The sequence below is a fragment of the Lissotriton vulgaris genome, chromosome 1_1, assembly GCF_964263255.1.
Source record: "Lissotriton vulgaris chromosome 1_1, aLisVul1.2, whole genome shotgun sequence".
Classification (NCBI taxonomy): Eukaryota; Metazoa; Chordata; class Amphibia; order Caudata; family Salamandridae; genus Lissotriton; species Lissotriton vulgaris.
The window spans coordinates 1,931,347,980-1,931,359,483 of NC_141685.1; the positions used below are offsets into that span (position 1 = coordinate 1,931,347,980).

The 11,504-nt window shown below is 39.2% G+C and overlaps 1 protein-coding gene across 4 annotated transcripts in view; it reads left to right on the forward strand.

The window, feature by feature from the left end:
• SYT1 (synaptotagmin 1) overlaps positions 1-5,930 on the forward strand; it is a 1,122,517-nt gene extending 1,116,587 nt beyond the window's left edge. For all 4 annotated transcript variants that reach the window (XM_086919582.1, XM_086919584.1, XM_086919586.1 and 1 more), the window contains one exon: positions 2,819-5,930. In XM_086919582.1, coding sequence (XP_086775708.1) covers positions 2,819-3,025 — 207 coding nt within the window. In that variant the 3' untranslated portion in view covers positions 3,026-5,930. The remainder of the gene's footprint in view (positions 1-2,818) is intronic.
• Positions 5,931-11,504: the final 5,574 nt, after the last annotated feature.

Below are 11,504 nucleotides of genomic sequence, written 5' to 3' on the forward strand. Positions count from 1 at the left end.
ATCACAGTTCCTTTTAATCAGCAGGAAGATAGGTGATTTGAAGATGATCTATGATTTTAAGATTTTTTGTGGGAAAATGTGCATATATGCTTTCACGATAAATAAAGATTTACAGTACTTTTGAGAGGTTGTGTGGATCATGAGATTTTATTGCAAAGCCTCAATTTGAATTTCTTTTTTTAAGTTTTAGGATGCCAGAATAGATAGTGGACCCTTTTTTAAATAATGGCACATTTGGTGATACAATTGATCAACATATCAAGTAAGAATCAATCTGCATCTATGCAGGATCTCTCTCCACAATCTGTTGTTTAAAAGCACTGAAGTATAATCATGTGCCCAGACTAGTAGTGCCTTTTTTGCAATCACAGTGGTCGGAGGTTACATGAGGAGATTTTTACAAGAAATATGGTCCTCTAGGGGAAAAAGGAAAAGCCTTTAAACCCTGATTGCTAATAAGGCACTCTACTGGGTAGAATGTTTACATTTGATTGAGGTCTTAACACATGTGTGATTGCCACTAATGAAAATAATTGCATTGTGGGAAGCTTAATGAGTTTTGTCCCTACTAACTAACTGGAATGCTTCCATTATCCTTGGAATAAAGACTAGGTTGAGCTATGTTGTTTACAGTATCCATGAAACCTTTGTTGTTGTCATTAGTGCAGTGTGATTAGATTGTTGTTGTATGCAGGTTACCTTTTACAGTACCAGTGCCAGGATCTACCCTAGGTAAAAGTGCTTCAAATGTTCTATTTGGCTATAGTCCGATTATCAAGTTAGACGTAGAAAAACACATATATAAGCACGGAGTGAGCAAGTTTGCCAATGAATCCCAGGCTTTCTAACCTCACCCCATTCATCACAACCCCTTGATACTCCATGGAATTTGGTGAACCGATATATATTTGGGCCTGAAATTTAACCTGGAGTAAGTAGGCAGAATATGACACTTTACAACGCACGCGTTACAAGACATGTCATTACAACAAATGTTTTACATCGCAAAATCCATTACAACGCATGCCGTTACAATGCATGTCATTAGAATTCATAATCCATTACAACGCAATTACTATTCTAACTTCGCTGGGACGTTACTTTGGGGAATGCGTTGTAATGGATTATGCGATGTAATGACATGCGTTGTAATGGATTTTGCATTGTAAAACATGTGTTGTAATGACACGCATTGTAACGCGTGCGTTACAAACAATGTTTCCCAAGTAGGAATGCTTGCAACAAAGATGAATTTACCATCAAGCAAAATAGAGACATACATTCAGCTGTGGGAGAAACCTTTTAATTGTGCTGTTGAGGTAGATATTACTGTTCAATTTGGTAGCAATAAGGTACTCTTCCTATTCTCTCAAACCCCAGGTTATTACTGTAATAAATTCTAAAGAAAAAGCTGGACAGCATTTTGTGGAGAGACAGGATTCTTAACTTAGCCTTGCCAACTACATCTGTGGTTGGGTTACAGCTACCGATCTATTGAATTTTTTTAAATTTAGTTTTCCTCTAAGTATGAAAAGAAAGGCCACTGTGGACAGAAAGCTAGAGAGACCTTCTCAGCACCCTAAGGTACTATAAAAAGATAGGGAGAGCGCTGCTAGAAAGAAACTCATTTTGTTGTCAAATAACAATATTTCTACTTAGGTTCAGTAATCTAAACTCAAAATAAGGTAAGCTAGGATATTCAAATTGAACATACACAACAGTCTGAGCATTTCATGGGAAAGGAAGTTGAAATAAACATCAAAATGGCTACTATTCATTGAGGTATTAAAAAGGTGACCCATCTGAATGCAGCATTTGTGTGATGTATCATGAGAGAGTGGATCTCATTTTTGGGGAATGGGTTTAAATTGTGTGGAAGTGGTTCCCACTTTGTTTCATTTTATTTATAGAGTACTGAGAGAAATATAGCCCTACGTCTTTGAATTAATGATTATTCCCAGCACCAATCATTCATTGAATGTAAGCGTTGACCTTCACAATGTAGAGTGATACCCTGCCTTTCAGTTAAGCTTGTGCTATGAAAATACCACATACCTATATTCATACAAAATATTACCTTTTAAGAAAGCCAGACATCTGGGATGGACCTGATAGACCTGTTCTCACATGAAACATGAAACCAAAATGGTGCCATCATTTTATGAGAAGGGCCACATGTAATGGAGTGGCTGTCTTTAATAACAGATCAACTTACAAAAGTAACAGAGTAGATGTCTTCAGTACAATATGAGAGTCATTGTTAGGTTATTGGATTTTTACAGTGCTCCGCTATCACTTGGTCGCATATGAATGAAGCCAAAAGAAATGGGTAGGGCAATTATCACAACAGAAATTGTTTTTGTGCATTTTCACGTTTCTTTCCATTTTGATATGGTGCCATTTGGTTTAGAAAGTCTCTACCTCAAGGTTAAAACTTCTTATGCAAACACTTTCTCTGCCCAAAGTCACAAGATTTGAGGGAGAAAGAGGCTGGAGAAGGACAACAATAGGACACATCTAATGACAAATGGAACAGGCCACTTGTTGTAATAACAATGTGCACTGTGTTGAATATATTGATGAATCTGATGAAGTCTTAACCAAAGGAAAGAAAAGTAATGGTAAGGCTTGTAGAGAAAGAAATAACTTCTTAAATGCATTAAATCTGACTCTTACCAATTTATGGAAGGGGTTTGTTCCTCGCTATAAACTAAATTAAAAAAGCGAATATTAAAAAAAACTAAGCTGTATAAATGGGAACTTATGTATAGTTGATTTTATTCTGTTAGTGACTTCTCCCTATCTTGTCTTTTTTCAGAAAGTTCAAGTTGTTGTGACTGTTTTAGACTATGACAAGATTGGAAAGAACGACGCCATTGGCAAAGTGTTTGTGGGCTACAATAGTACTGGCGCAGAGCTGCGGCACTGGTCAGACATGCTGGCCAACCCAAGGCGACCCATTGCCCAGTGGCATACCTTACAGACGGAGGAGGAGGTAGACGGGATGCTTAGTGTCAAGAAATAAGGAAAGAAGCCTTTTTCATCTGTCCACATAGTACTCTTTAGCCAATATATGTAAATACCTCAGTGAAATCGGTCCTTTCATTTTTATTACTCCTGTATCTCTCAGACAGATCAGTGATACTTAAAATCCTAACTTAACTTAGCAAAACTAGTCAACAGTAAAGAGCCCTCTCGACTAAGTTACTTCCTCATGGTCCTGCCATCCAAATCTTCGTTTAAGCAATATGATGTGTAGATAGAGCATGACTGGAATTATTTATTGTATCACTCCTTTGTACATACCAGTAAGCTGATAATTTATTTTCAGTATGTGTATTTGTATGTTGTAAGCGTTTCCTAATCTGTGCATACCTAGGTGTTTTTAATAAGATGTTCTATTTTAAACTATGTAAATTGACTGAGATATAGGAGACTTGTTATAATATTACAGGATAAATATTGTGTTCGTCTGCATTCCAGGAAAAATTCCAACTTGTACGGCACTAGTAGAGCTGCACTGATATGTTAAAGAACAATATAAATCTATGTTTTTACTGGGACCATTGAAATAGCCAGTTAGGCTTGTGTTGCACCCTTTTTTGTAGGGGGAACAAACGCCAGTGGTGTATGGCTCTTATTGAGGGCAAACTAACATGAGCTGAGGAGCACCACAACACACGTCAATGTAATGTAGCCACAAATCAGTATATTGTGTTTCTGTATATATTCAAAAAAGGGAATTTTGTGGCTCCACATTTGAATGTGAGAAAGCACCTGAGTAACACAGCCAGGGCTGATGACTGCCAACAAAGGCAAAGAGAGAAACAGTGGCGCCATCTTGCTTAGACAATAAATAAACTTTTGCGGGTGTCGAGGAAGAAGTCAGGTAGAGGAGGAAAGCAAAAGTTGATTTTTTTCCTCCCTTATTTATTCTGCACTTGTGAAAAGCTACAACTGCCCATCAAAGTGTAGATTTTGTGGGCATCCTTATTGGACGGAATGTGCGCCTATTAAAGTCAATTTGTGATTTCATGTTCTATATTTTTTGTGACTTTGCATTGAGCTTGTTGCAAACAAATGTTTTGTTACCGCAATTAAGTTTCAAAGGACTGTGTGCACTTATTACACAAACTAGTTGTTCATGGCAAAAGGGGACGTATTGTAACTACACCAGAAAAGAAACTTATTTAGCCATAATACTTAATGCACTTCAAGGAAGCCAAAACAGCTAGTGACCTTTTTATATTCTATGTGTATCTCATGAGTTCTAATTTGTCCTTTAAACTACAAAAAGGGTAAAAAACAAAGAACACGTTCTGTCAAACTGGAGCACCCTCGTGTGTACACTAGATGATCAATCCAGGAGGAGATTTTAAATGTTTCAATGTTATGTTGTAGTAAATGGCACTATTAGATAAAAACTATTAGTCATTCCATAAGCGTCTGAAAGGACGACTCTGTGTATCACTGTGACTGCCGTGTGTGCTTAGAGACGTAGTTTTCTCAGTGGATAGCAATCAATTTATTCTGTAGCGATATTGTATACTACTACCATTCCCTTCTACCGCACTGCCGAGGAGGAGCATAGCACAAGCAGTTCTATTATAACAATGGACCAATTCAGAACTGGGGAGCTATGTTAGAGCATGGGGGAAATTTAGGGTGGGTTGACCACACAGCGTTTTGTCGAGCACTGTGCAATATTTGTTCATGGACAAAAATATCCTTTTAAAATACAGTCTTTCCTTCCTCTTTGTGCATCTAGTGGAGCCTCATTGCTCATCTGAATCCTCCCCTTCGGAGACTTGCATTTTAATGACTGTGAATGAGGAAGGTTCAAATACTTTGAAGTAAAGACTTTTTAACTGCACAGAAAAACAGCACAAACAATTGGGTAACTAGGGCTGGGAAAGTTGGTGTTTAGGCTTTGTATTTTATTTTACCATTTTATAACTTTAGAAATACAATTTCGTAGGGAACATCATCATCGAAAATCATTGGAATAGTGGCAGAAATATTTTTATGTTCTATTATGGCATCTAAGAGGTGACAAGCACTAATTTGATAATTTTGTCAGGATTGTTGGTTACTCCGTAATAATTTAAAGACTTTAAAAATAGCTGTTTTTGCATGTTTTTCTGTTCTTCTGCCCCATAGAATCTTCAGCAAGAGTGAAAGCACTTTTGTGTCGTCACTTGCACCATGGTATATCTTCAGCATATTCAGCTGTGTTAAGGATATAGGTCGATGCAAAAAGTACTACTAGTTGCCCTTGTCAAATACCCTTTAAAAAAGGAAAAGGGAACTAATAAGTACCAAATGCTAAACTACATCACTTTGAATTTAGTTTTGAGGTAAGCCTTCACTAAAGATTTTCAAGGCCCCAGACCATCAAGAAAAACACCAGATGTATCAAAATAAAATTCCAATTATCCAGTCTGGGCGTATTTAGTATTCCCAAATACCAGTCCTAGTAAATTACAATCCCTGGTGCACTACCAGACTGAATGTCTCCACAGAAGTAGAAGCCAGTGGAACATAGTCTGCGCCCACCAAGCCTACTCTGTGGCCAAAAAAACATTTCATCTCAAAGAAGCCACACGTACCTTTCTGACAAAGCTGTGTGAAGTATTCGAATCTGATGCTGTAGAAATCCTAGTTGCCTTTGTGTATACTTACTGCCTGCTTGAGTGTTTCTATGTATGGGTTTTCTCTGTATCTTGTAAAAATGTTTGGGTATTTTCTCCTGCCATATTGCTCGTGGCCCGCGAGCCGACAAAGTTAGCTGTGTGAACATTCATTTCTGATGAAGTGATTAACATTTTGTTTCACTATGTGTAGTAAATTCCACAGTAGGGTTTTATGATTGTTGTTAAATAAATTGACATATTACACAAATATTCAATAAAAATGTTTTATTTCCTGTTGATGTCTATGTGTCTCAGTTATTTTCAGGTTAAGGTCTAACAATTTGTCCATCTCATCATCTGGTTCAAGTGGTACATCTCCTCAACTGTTGGGTGATCATCCACCACTGGATGTCCTCTGATATTTATAAAGGTAGAATATCTCCACAGGTGCAAGATCGCAGAACACAACTTTTATGGACAAATGACAATGCTTCTCAGCAACAATGATCAAAGAGTACATTTTCCATGCTTAACAGCAACATTTACTGTTTGTTTTCAATCAGCCAAAATTGAAACATAGTAGTACATTTGCTTGAGAAACACCACATAAATACAACACTTCTGCAGGGTAGAAAACTGGAAATGGTGCACCAATGAAAACAAAGCACCTAGTATACAAAACAATATTGCCCCTTTAGGACCTGTGTCTAGAACCTTAAAAGCATGCACTATACCTTTATGTCTAGCTGGCTGACAGGCAATTTGTATTGCTTTATTGTAAATCATTTTTGGCTATTCACACAATTTTTTTTCTTTGGTTGTGGGGTTGTCATAATTTGATAACTTTGGATTTTGTCTGTATTTTTGCATCATTTTCTGAGAAAAAACATCTGGTTCTCCTGATTCTTATTGGCATTCTTTCACATCTCTCTTCTTTCTGACAAATCCGCGCTGCTCTTTGGTAATTGGCCAGCTGGGGGGAGGGAGATATTAAGTAATGACTACCACTATGTTTGTGTGGTGTGTCTTCCTGAGTCTCATTGCAATCTATCAAGGACTGTGAAAATTTTCAGACATTGTCCTATATGGAGCTCAAAGATAGAGAGGGGAATCACCTCAGTAATTAAGGGAGAAATTGGGTTCAGAGAGTCACCATTCGTGCCCACTTCAGCTATAGTGAGGCAAGGCAATCATTCCTCACTCTCTGCTTCCCAGGATGCTACTTCTGAAACGTCTGAAGGTGAGTGAATAAAGCATCATTGTCACTGCACTCCAGCTCCTGTCAACTTCAAGGCTGTGAATGTTGGCCTAATCAATGTCAAGGAATAGTAGTTCACCATCGAAGACAAGAAGATCGAAGTCAAGACATTTGGTGTTGAGACACACACAGATGTCAACAGGTACAGAGATTTCTGGGTTGGTGTTAATGCTCCTTTCACCATCACGGTATATTGTAACATTGGAAGGCTCTCCTTTCACGTTTTCTTAGATTTTGCCTACAATTGGTATGTCATCCATCCAGAAGCCCAGGAAGAGAGCTGGTCCCTTATCAGCTTCTCTGTCAGAGTCCCCTCCTGTGGTGGTGTAGTCTTGTAGGGCAGATGATGATCAACTACACTCTCCTGCAGCACTGAACTCTCTGCAGAGTCCAGCCTCCTCAACCTGCTTCCTCAGAAGTACTTGAGAATGTTCTGGTACTGCACCAGTAGGATGACAGGACATCACAACCAGCACCCCAGCTTAACTTCTAGATAAGCTCTCCATCTCTGGTGGCTCTTGGCATAGTCACATCTATGATACCATCAGATTGCAGACTAAGAAGTGGAAAAATAAAATAAACACAAGGTAGTAGGTTTTTTCCATTCCCAGGATGTTGAACAGCATCCTTGTATCGATCAGGACCACACAAAAGCTGCTCTAACTTCTAAAAGAATTCAAAGAAAATGCCTTTAAAGAAAACTATATCACAATGCACTATCCTCAAAATAAAAGTCCCTCTCTCTCCCTCTGCCTCCTGTACTCAAACAAGCCTAATGAGAAAAAAACTCTGTTGCTCCTTATCTGTAGGGCGGGAGGGAATCTGAAGGAGAAGGACTAGGAGTAATGACATTACCGGCAAGTGATAGAAGCATTACCTCTGCGTCACTCCCTTGTCTTCCCTCAAAAAATATGAGACATTGCAAGCAAATAGATGGACAACTGAGTGGCAAAATTACAGAAATCCAAGTTATTGTATCACAACAACACAGAACTGCTGCATTAATTTCCTAGAGGACAGAACTTTGCAATTAAGAACATAATCAAGTCAGTCCAACTCAGCAATCCTATAATTTCTAACGAAAGTGAAAGAAGTAGCCCATGTATCTACCCTACAAATCTCCTGAATTAAAGCAGCCTATAATTCAGCCATCGTAGTAGCCATGCTTTGCGTAAACTTTCTCTGAATTCTGCAAGGAGTAATTTCACCTTAAACCTCTCACGCCAGCAAAATTAAAGAACATATCCGTGTGCTCAAAGTGCATGTAGCTTGCTTTTCCCTTGCCAGCCCAAACTTAACAAACAAAGATTCCCCCTTCTGAAAGTTTCCTACCTTTTGCAAATACACAAGACGAGACCTCCTAACATCTAGGCAATGCTACCTGCAATCCTCCTCTGAGGATGGAGAAGGACAAAATGCTGGAAGCCCCACCTCCTACTGAGAATCAAAAGAAGTATTAATTGTGGGATTAAAAGAAAGAACTGGGATCATAACTATCCTATCCTGGAAAAGTTTACAGAATGACTATTTAAAGACAAAGCACCCAGTTCCCTTGTCATCTAGCAGATATTAATGCCACCAAAAAACATGTCTTGAAGGTTAGCATCTTCAAATCCACCTGTTCAAGCAGCTCAAAAGGTAAGACAGCTAAGGTATCTATCACCAACACAAACTAAAGATTCCAGTTTGGAAAATGATGTGAAGGCCTAGGAAAGTGATTCAACAAATCTTGAAAAACTCTGGCTATAAGTCTCTCTTTATCCTTACAATTTCGCCAACAGCCCCGGAAAGCCCAAATAGCTGCCCCTTGAAATCTAAATGTTGAAAAGTCAAACCCAGGCTAGAACCATCCTGCAGGAGTTGCATAACTAGAAAGAGACTAACTGATGTAAGATCAAATCCCGTCTTAAACACCAGCCAGAAAAAGCTCTCCAATGTCTAGCATATGTGCAGAAAATACAAGATCCATATGACACCTATTCAGTAAACACTGTAGGGTCTTACCCAGCCTGGGTACTTGCAAAGACTATGCCAAACACAGAGTTTAGTATTATACGCCTTTATTCTTCTGCATGCAACTACGAACCCAAGATTCTAAACCAGCCTTCATTGCATTCCACTCTAACACCTATGTCATAGCTCTACGGAGTCAATCAAGATCCAAAAGTGATCCGTCATTGCTAACTCGCAAGACACTACATCCCCCCCTCAGTTAAATGAAAAATTTACAGTTTTTACAAAGTTTATACATATGCACACTTACATTTCTTTAATCAATATTTTTGGTGCCTCAATTGTTCAACCCAAGCTTGTAACTGGGAACTGAGAATTGTAACCATCAATGTCCAGGATCTGTGTTGATAGTGGAAAGGCGACAGCAGTCACTGGTGCATCAGACCAAGTCTTTCTGTCAACGCGTGGATCTGATGAATGAGTTAAATGCAGAAACTGAGAAGAGTCTCTGGTAGTAAACTTCCCAGGGCACTGGGCTTTCACCATGTGTCCCTTTGTGGACACCACTTGAAAAGGTTCTGCATCAAATGGAGCACCAGATTTTCTTTTCCGCATATGGAGCATTCAAGTTCTTTGCATGTCATCTCTTGTCAGTTTCCGCTTTCATCTTTTGTTTCTGAAACAAGCCCTTCTTAATAGTTGCATTCTTGTTTTTCTCTCTCTGATTGATCCACTGAGGAATCTTGGTTGTCATTGCTCACCCGAATATCAATTTCACAGAACTTTTAACTATGGTTGAGTGAGGTTTTGAAAAATATGCTCTCAAAGTAGAATTTAACACAGTCTTTCAGTCAAGCTTTTCAAGAGTAGCACGCTGCACTGCTTTCTATAGCGTACTCAAAAAATGCTCAACACAGAGGTGACCTCTCCTGGTGCCTTGTACTCAGTTGCTCCAAGAAAACTTTAAACTCATGACTTTTAAATTGGGGGCCATTGTCAGATTTCAACACGACTGGAACACCCCATGTCGCAAAGTTGCCATCTAGTTATTCATTTACTCGATCTTGAGTGGTAGATAAAAGTCCTCAATTAAGGGGAATCATGAGTATTCATCCACAATCACCCTCAGATGATGTCCACTGTCAAGTGGACTGAAAAAGGAAAACGTGAATGTCTACTCTTTACCAGGCATGCAATGGGAGTTCTGACATGTTGAAGGTGTGTTGAGTAACTTTAGTAGAAAGACAATTGAACAGATGACAGGCTTTTAGTTCCTTCTCAACCCACTCATCAAGATACAGAAACCAGACTCTGTCTCGGAGAGTTCGTTTTGTGGCAACAATTCCACAATGTCCTTCGTGGACCATTTCAACCATTTCCTGCCTCAAACTCTCCGGAATCAGGATTCTCAGCTCTAAGATTTGGACAGTTCATCTTTGACATTTTTATATTTTGATTCATATCCTGTTTGGGACAAACTCATGCCTAAATATGCCACAATATGCATTTGATCATTTGGGTGTCTGCTGTGCTGTGCAAGGATGGCATCTATCCCGACTGGGCTAGCATCGACAACAACCTCTGTTTGAAGCTCTGGATTGAAATGCACCATTTCAGTAGCATTCTCACAGTCATGTGACCAATGAAAATAAGCATTCTTCTTCGTCAGCTCTGTCAATGGTCCACTTGCAGTGGCAACGTTTTGTATATATCTGGAACAGTAGCTGCCCATGCCAAGACATGAATGCACCATTGAAACATCTTGTGGGGAATCAGCATTTGACTGCTCTTCTACTTTGGCAGGATCAGGTGTCATACCTCCATCAGAAAAGATATGGCCATAGAATTTAAACTTTGTCTTGTGGAATTCACATTTATCTGCATTCAAAGTCAAACCTGCATTTGCAAGTAAACAACATACTTGTGGGAGAGCCTTATTGTGCTCTTTTTGTGTAGCTCCAAAAACTAATATGCTCTCACTATAATTGAAAACATTCATGACACGCAATATGATATGCCGAATGATGTCTTGAAAAAATTCTGCATCCGATGACGCACTAAAAGGATTTAGGCCCAGATCTTTGTACTGGGGTGAATGTAAGACATTGTTCTGCATTCTGTCCATCAACTGTGTTTTTTGCAATTTTCACCCCGAGTGGGCTGGGTATGCTCAGATGTGAGTTCCAGGCTCTCCACATCACTGGAGTCAAGCTATCCAGGCTGAAGAAGGCTGATAGCCAGAAACCGGTCCTTGGATGCTTGATTCCGGTCTAGGAAAGACATGGCTTGGTAGTTCGGGCTGGACTGTTCCCATGAGGCACAGGGTCAAGGCAGATTTGCATATAGCCAGTGTCTGAACTAGGGTGGTGTGGAGTGCAAAAAAACGATGGATTTAGGCCCAGATCTTTGTACTGGGGTGAATGTAAGACATTGTTCTGCATTCTATCCATCAACTGTGCTTTTTGCACTAAAAGGTAGGGCATGATTATAATTTTAGAGTTCTTTGGACCACCGGTGCGTCGGTTTCAGATTCAGATTCAGATGTTGAAGAACTAGGAGGGTGAAGGACTAGGAATAATCCCCTTCCAAGTAAGTCATTAACAGACCACAAACTAGATACCTATCATATCACTCGATGAGTTTATGTTTCCCTTTGACTC